General features: G+C 48.7%; 1 protein-coding gene across 2 annotated transcripts in view; it reads left to right on the top strand.

Moving 5' to 3' along the window:
- The window catches only part of CASKIN1 (CASK interacting protein 1), a 135,155-nt gene that overhangs the window by 77,617 nt on the left and 49,249 nt on the right, over positions 1-8,289 (top strand). For both annotated transcript variants that reach the window (XM_060693024.2, XM_034420582.3), the window contains exon 2: positions 4,984-5,035. In XM_060693024.2, coding sequence (XP_060549007.1) covers positions 4,984-5,035 — 52 coding nt within the window. The remainder of the gene's footprint in view (positions 1-4,983; positions 5,036-8,289) is intronic.

The following is an 8,289-nucleotide window of genomic DNA, read 5'->3' as shown; positions in this document are numbered from 1 at the left end:
GCCTCGGATGAGGAGAGTGCATCTTTCTCCTTCTGTCCTGGCCACTTTTTACAAAGGCACCATTGAGAGCGTTTTAACAAATTGCATCAATGTTTGGTTTGATGGCGGCAGCGCCTCAGACAGAAAGTCCCTACAGAGAGTGGTGAGGACAGTGGAGAAGAAAGCTTGCTCCCGTTATTCAGGATATTGCTCATAAGCGCTACGTGCTTCAAAGCATTCTCTGAGAGCCCACACACCCACTTCACGATCTCTGTTTCTGTTGCTCCCCTCTGGGAGGAGGTTTCAAAGTATTTTTAGCAGGACTACCAGATTCTGGAACAGCTTTGTTCCCTATGCCATCCGTCTGGCAAACTTGCAAGATTCGTTTTTCTTGCCATGTACATTTTATACATCCAAACTAGACTGTGTTGTTTCTCTGTGTCATATAATAATATATGTGGATCTATACATAATTTTGTATTTATTTATTTATTTATTTATTTATTTATTTATTTATTTATTTATTTATTCATTATTCATTCATTCATTCATTTATTCATTCATTCTGTCATGGTTATGTAGTGTGTATTGGAGGTGGAGACCCTTTGAGAGCTGTATGCAATGAAATTTCATTTTAATGTATGCCGATTAGTGTACATTCAAAGTGACAATGAAGTTATTATTCTACTCTATTCTAAATGGTACCCAGGATGCTGCAAGATAAGGCCGCATGCTCAGAAGGAGGGCAGTTCCCAGGGGCCCATCGCGGAGCCCTCCAAATGGGGGGTGGGTCTCTTCTGGCAAAGCCCCCTGCAGCTCTGCTCCTGGCTTTGAGCACCAGGTGGGTGTTGCGGTACCTCTGCTCTCTGGAAGCCTCCTTCGTCTCCCTCTTTTCAAGAAACTCCAGGCTTGTGGTCAGCTGGCATCTCTTCTGCCGTGGAGATGCTAAGAATAAAAGCAAATGAGAATGTGATGACGAGCAAAAATCTTTCCGGTGCCCTCCCCTCCTCCTCCCCTCTTGGCTCCTCTGCGCCTCCTCTTCCCCCTCCCCTCCTTTCCCTTCGACACACATCTCCGCCGCTGGCCAGCCTGCAGATTCTTCCTCTGTCTGGAAGATGGATGGCCCTTCTCCACTCCTGTCCCTGCCAGCCAGGCTCTGCCTCGCCCTCCGCCCTTGGGTGGCATCTTTGCTGCACCTTCCTTGGTACCGAGGGATGGACGGTGAAGGCAGGAGGGGCTGCACGAGAGATTTAAACTCTGGACTGCATGGGTTTGTGGGGTCTCCCTCGGCCCCCTCCCCTGGGAGGGCAGAGCACCCTTCCTCCAGATGGGCTGGTCCTCTCCTTGCTGGTCTGCCCCTCCCTGCAGCTTCTGCCGAGCGGGCCTGTGCTCGGCTCTAAGGCTGGGAGAGGTGTGATGGGGCTGGCTAGGCTACGAGCGTCTTCCACTTCTGCCAATTTGGCAGCTGCTCTACCATCTCTTTGGCAGGGAGCCAAACCAGGGGGAGGCTAATAAAACTGTAGCAGGAAATGAAAGGTTTGAGTTAGGGGCCTCCGAAGGGGAGGGAGCCTTTCCTCTTTGGAGCAGAGATGGGGAAAGGACTGACTAAGCTCAGGTGGGCTCTTTCCAAGGCCAAGGGGACCGTTGTCAGCCCCTGCAGTGGCCAGCCAGTTTGAGGGTGGGCAAGCAATTACCCAGAGTAGCCTTGAGGCCCCACTCCTTACCCTGCAGGGCTGCCTGCTTCCTGCATGGCCCAGCATCTCTCCTGGTCCAGTTCAGGGCCAGCTTGGCAAGAGCATGGGAGTGTAGCTGCCAGTCACGGAGGACCCCTAACCCTACTCAGTCGGCCAGCTCGGTCACTCAATCCCCATTGGAGCAGAGCCAGGGGGGCTGTGAGGGGAGAAGTTTCCGATGCCCTGGAGGTTGGCTTCTGTAGCACTTTTGGGTGCAAGGAGGCCTCGTTGGAGGCGAGCCAGGTGCATTCAACAAAGGTAGCAAAACGCCAGGCCTGGCGGCACCTTTTCCAACTGCCCTGTTTTGTTCAAAGGCAGAAGTTTGGGTGAGCGCCGTTCACAAAGGCTTCTTTCTGCCTTTTGCTAAAGCTTGCTAATTGGCAGAGGGGATCCCTGACTCCTTGTGGTTGTTGGAGCAACACTGGCCAGGTGGCTGGCAGGCCGTTCTTCTTTTTAGGAGGGTCAGCTGAAGTCCTGTCCTCCTTCTCCTCTGGAGGAAACAAGGTGCTGGCACAGCTACATTTTGTGGCACAGGTTGCTCGCACCCCACTCACTGGTAAAGGAAAGGCAGAAAGAAAAGCTGCCAGTCCCTGGTGAGGAGGGAGGCAGGTAGGTCATTGTCAAAAGTGCCCCTGGGCGCTTTTCTCCTTCCCCAGGCTTCATCCCATGACTACAACCCATTCTTTTTCTCTGGCCACAGGTGGGCTGGTTCCCATAACCTGCTTATCTGGACTAAAATTAGGAAGGAGAACCTGTGGTACAATGTGTTGTCAGAACCCAGACATTATCTTAGCTCTTGGGTGTGTGTGTGTGATCCCATTAAACCATAAGTGGTTGCTGCATTATGTGAATGCAACAATTGTACTTGATGCAACTCGAGTTTACAGTTTTAGCCAGTTGTGTCAATCCAACTGTGGAATGTCTCTTTCTAGCCTGAAACTCTCTTAGCTGCTGTTCGGGCAGCCAGATGGTGCCAGGGTTTATACCTGGGACTCAGGGCCAGCTGAGCTCAGCACGAAGTCTTGGCTGTTCCCCTTCTGAAGTTTCCACGGGAAATATGGACAGTCTTCAGAAGGATTCCAATCAACCTGAACAGAGGTGCAAACAATCCTCAGCCTGACTTTCCCTGTCACCTGCATCCTAATTCCAGCATGTCCCAATTGCTGAAACTTGTAAAAAAAGGATATTGCCATACATTATATAAAGTCATTAGTATTTATCAGCTTGTTATTTCATTCAGGAACGCAAGGTGTGGGGCATGGATCTTGTGGGGCAGTGCCTCAGATAGAAAGTCCATACAGAGAGTGGTAAGGACAATGGAGAAGATTATAGGAAGCTCACTTCCCGTTATTCAGGATGCTGCTTGTAAGAGCTATGGGCTTAGAGCTCAAAGCATTGTTAGACACACCCATCCCACACCCACGGTCTGTTTCTGTTGCTCCCCTCTGAGAGGAGATTTCGAAGTATTTCTGGCAGGACTACCAGATTCTGTTAACAGCTTTGTTCCCTAAGCCATCTGTCTGGTAAACTCACAAGATTTGTTTTTCTCACCATGTACATGTATACATCTAGACTAGACCGTGTTGTTTCTCTGGGTCATATTATATGTGTGGCTATATGCATAACTTTATATTTATTTCTTTATTGTGTCACGTTTATGTAGTGTATATTGGACATGATGACCCTTTGAGATGTATGCCGATTAGTGTATACTGATCAATGTATGCCGATTAGTGTACATTCAAAATGACTATAAAGTTATTATTTTATTCTATTCTATGCTATGCTATCCTATGCTATGCTACGCTACCCTACCCTACCCTACCCTACTCTATTCTACTCTCCTATATTTTGAGACCAAATAATTTGAAGACAGATACATGTATGCGCTATATGACTTTTCGTGCCCATTACTTTAAAAATGTAGAGATTCATGCAGAAATGGGACAAGAATGGATTTGGGGGGACCTGGGCAAAAGTGGCAGGGGAGACTGGCAGGTTGATTCTTTCTCATCCAGGTTCAGGTGGAGGGATATATAAATCGTAAGGGCCTAAAACTTTGGCTATGTTAGTTTGATGTTTCTCTAGGGCAAATCCTCAGGGGTGGGAGACCAGGGGAAATCTAAAGGCACAAATGGGCAACACCAATTCAAGAAGCCTCCTGTGCCCCATGCTGGCCCTAATGCAATCTCTTCCCAACCCACAATTAAGGCTTCTTTCTTGGATTATTTCCTGCACGTAGAACCCCCTGTTTTCCACAAGTAATCCATCCACAGCATCCATTTGTGGGATCCTCAAAGATCCAGAGAGTCCTCAGTTGCTTCTCACTTTCCAGAAGGTGGCCCCAGCATGCTGGCTGGGCAATTCTGGGAGTCGGACTCCACACATTTGAAAACTGCCGAGATTGAGGTACACTGCCCTAGGGTGAAATGGGGTGCCAGAAATTCATGCTTTCCGATCCTTCCACAGCCTCCTCAGTTTTGCAAAGCGCATCATCCTCTCCCGGGATTCCAGCCATTTAAAGCATTGCCTTCCTTCTATCCACCACCTCCGTTTGAAAAGATTGCCTGGACAAACAAAGGCTTGGGTTGTGTTAGTAGCCAGCAGATGGGTTGTGAAGATGGGAAAATAAACCACAAATTCTTAACGTGTGTATGGGTGGGTGGGTGCACGTATTCTCTCTTGTACCTGTTCCTATGCTTTTGCTGAGGGTCCCTTTTGCAAAAGGGCCAGAATTGCAGGGCTCTGTCCTCACCTGACTCCAGTAGCCACATGTGACCAGCAGGGAATTTGACGGATTGGTCAGTTTTAGACCAATCCAAATGTCCATTTTGCTGTATCCTCCAGGCAAAACCGAGCAAAACGTGACTCAGAATGCATCCATTTCTCGAGTCACCAAACTGGTTAGGTCGCTGAATCCTCACAATGCACAGTGACGTACAGCCTGGCATAAAAACATCCAGAGAATGGATGAACCAAACAATGCTTCATAATAACCACGACTGGATAATAAAAATAGACCTCCACCTCCTGGCAGGCGTTCTCCAAAGACCCTCCGAGAAAGCTTCTTCCTTAAAAGCTTCTCGAGGACTGTCAGGGAGGCAGCTGGCTTCATTTCGGAAGGAAGCCGGCTTCATAATGGAGGTGCTGTGATGGAAGCGCAGAGCGATTATTCCCAAAGAGGGTATTTTGGGCAGCTGATGCATTTCTGGGAGTTCCCAGGGAAAAGGCTTCCCCTCCTCTAACCCATCTCTCTTCTCTGTCCCCCCAGAGCTCCTCGGATCCACCAAACGGGTGAACGTGAACTTCCAGGATACAGATGGGTGAGTTGGCAAAGCCTGACTGTCCGCGCGTCTCCCAATGATTGGTGGGGTGGCCTCTTATCCCAGAGGATTCCGTAGAGTATCCTCCTTTCTCTTGGCGGCTCCCAAGCATCTTGTGGGGATTTTCTCTTCCTTTATGGGGGTTCCTATAGGGACACGGTGGCTCAGTGGCTAAGATGCTGAGCTTGTCTCAGAAAGGTTGGCAGTTCAGCGGTTCGAATCTCTAGTGCCGCGTAACGAGGTGAGCTCCCATGACTTCTCCCGGCTTCTGCCAACCTAGCAGTTCGAAAGCACGTAAAAAATGCAAGTAGAAAAATAGGGACTATCTTTGGTGGGAAGGTAACAGCGTTCCATGCGCCTTTGGCGTTTAGTCATGCCAGCCACATGACCACAGAGACGTCTTCGGACAGCGCTGGCTCTTCGGCTTTGAAACGGAGATGAGCACTGCTCCCTAGAGTCGGGAACAACTCGCACATATGTGCGAGGGAAACCTTAACCATTACCTTTATGGGGGTTCCTCCAATCTCTTGGCGGATCCTGGCTCCCTTCGACTTTTCAACTGTTTACAAAATTATTATTTCTAGAGTTGGGTCCAGGGGGGCATGGAAAGGCCACGGAAGGGCCAAAGTTGTGGCTGAACCCCTCATCGTAGAAAAAGAGGAAGGGGGAAGAAGGGATTGGGAGAGGGGGCTTATGTATACCACCCGGAAAACATCTCAAGATCTTTACTGTGGAAGCACATGGTGGATTTGGCTGGTCTTTGTAGGTGGGCTTTACTGCTGGGTGGGCAGAAGCCAGGGGTGAAATGCTCCCGATTCAGACCGGATCGGCCAATCTGGTAGCGATGGCGGCAGGTGGTTCGGAGAACCGGTAGCAAAAATCCCTGCCCTCCACCCCACCCATGCCCACCCAATAGCCCGGTCACCCACTTGCCACTTCTTTTAAAAAATGCTTTTAAAAGGTAAAAAAAAGGCTCTGACGATCCCAGCTGAGCTGCCTCAGCTGCTCAGGGCAGTGGGCAGTGGGCAGCTGCAAAGGGATAATTTATTGGATTGAAACTATCAGTTAGATGTCCACTCAGATCACAGGTAACAAGTGCCTGAGTACCAGTACCAGGGAGGTCATGGTAGTCATTGATTTACAATGAGCCGCCCAGCAACTGTTCATAGTTACGACGGACCCTACAATAGGTATTTGCAACTCAGCTCTGAAGTTTCAACAGTCAGCCTCCTCCCAGGGTCATGTGACCACATTTAGGGATCTTGGCGACTGGCAGGTATTTAAGGACCATTTGCAGCAACCTGTGATAACAAGAAAGTCCAGTTACCTCCTGAAAAAAGCACCTTTGGGACAACCATGACCTGGATGACTGAGAATCTCTACAGATCTTTAGTTACACAATTTGGGATGAACACCCCTTGAATGGTGTGGGAGTAGGAAAGGATTTCCAGAGGAAATAAAATGGCAGACTACAGGAACCAGGAGCACTAACTCAGGTGACCCTGAGGACACAGGTAAACCTCCAAGTGCTTCAAGGACCCTCTAAAAGGATGCAAATGACCAGCTGTCTGCAAGGAGTATCAATCCTTCCATTCCTCACTGTCCTGTCAGAGCTGAAGAAGCTTCTTGGATGAGAAGCGAAACGTCTTCAAAAGAAACAACAAGAAAATTCAGTTGCTTCCTGAAAAAGCATTTTTGGAATAACCAGGACCTGGATGATGGATAATCTCTACAGCAGAGATCTTCAAACTTGGCAGCTTTAAGACTTGTGGACTTCAACTCCAGCCAGCTGGAGAATTCTGGGAGTTGAAGTCCACAAGTCTTAAAGCTGCCAAGTTTGAAGATCTCTGCTCTACAGAATCTGTGATAAGATGACTATGTTTTATGTTTTTGTCAAAAAAACCCAGCCTTTGCTTCCAGTTTTCCCCAAAAACGCCCTCTAGCAAACAATGCGTCCCCAAAAAGATCATAAAATTGGATTGGTTACGTATGGCTCCATTATGGTTATAGGTCAAGGACTACCTGCAGTCTCAGCTCACTGCTATGGGAAATAGGCTGGTGGAATATGGAATTTGGCAGGTCCACTTGAGCTGTCCTTCAGTTCTTGGGAGAACCCAGCTCCCAGAGCCCCTCGATCAATGCGGCCAGCCAGGACTCCAATGCACAAAAGGGCCACCACTGAGAACTGTCCATCCCAAGAGGAAAAAAAAAATCTCTTTTGCTCGAGCGTTATTGAGAATGGCGGGATGGGAAGACACCACTCCTGACTGCCTCTGCCTGAACAGGGAATAGCAATAGCACTTAAGACTTATATACTGCTTCACAGTGCTTTACAGCCCTATCTAAGCAGTTTACAGAGTCAGCCACTTGCCCCCAACAATCTGGGTCCTCCTTTTACCGACCTTGGAAGGATGGAAGGCTGAGTTAACCTTGAGCTGGTCAGGACTGAACTCCTGGCATTCCGTAGAATTAGCCTGCAATACTGCATTCTAACCACTGCACCACCACGGCTCCGAATCCATGAGCTTTCCCTCTTGCTCCCCTTTGCAAGGGAACATGGTGAGGAGTGGAGAACTCTTGTGTGTGTCTCTCTCTAGAACAGGGCCCCCCAGTCTCCGGTCTGTGGACCAGTACCAATCTGGAGCCTGTTAGGAACTGGGCCAGGCAAGGCCAGAGAAGGAATAATGGATGGAAACTGAACAAGGAGAGATTCAACCTGGAAATAAGGAGAAATTTTCTGACAATCAACCCATGGAACAGAAGTTGCTTTCAGAAGTTGTGGGAGCTTCATCACTGGAGGCTTTCAAGAAGAGACTGGACTGCCATCTGTCAGAAATGGTGTAGGGTCTCCCGCTTGGGCAGGCGGTTGGATTAGATGACCTACAAGGTCCCTTCCAATTCTGTTAATCTGTTAAAAAATACATAAAGTAGTTGGAAGCAGCGATGAACTACCCATCTCCTCCCTGCACTCTTCTGAATCATGTTTGTGGAGTGGAAAAAGCAAATATCTCCCGTGACAAAACTGGACCCCATTTAGGAAGATTTCTCGATCCATCAGTTGAGCTGTCCCGCTCTTGAAAAAGAGAGAGACTTCAGAGGGGCACGCACAGCTGTGAGTTTCTAACCTGCTACCAGATCTGTATATAAGTAATTGTGCAGCTAAGAAGGTCACTCAGGGTTTCTCCACCTTGCTAGCCAACTTGAAGATGTGTGGACTTCAGCTCTTATGGAAGATATCCTGCCTGGGGGATTCT

This window comes from Pantherophis guttatus, chromosome 14 (genome assembly GCF_059756535.1).
Source record: "Pantherophis guttatus breed Tessera chromosome 14, ASM5975653v1, whole genome shotgun sequence".
NCBI classification, from domain to species: domain Eukaryota; kingdom Metazoa; phylum Chordata; class Lepidosauria; order Squamata; family Colubridae; genus Pantherophis; species Pantherophis guttatus.
Note: the sequence above shows the minus strand (reverse complement) of the source record. Positions and strands in the feature narration are given on the sequence as shown.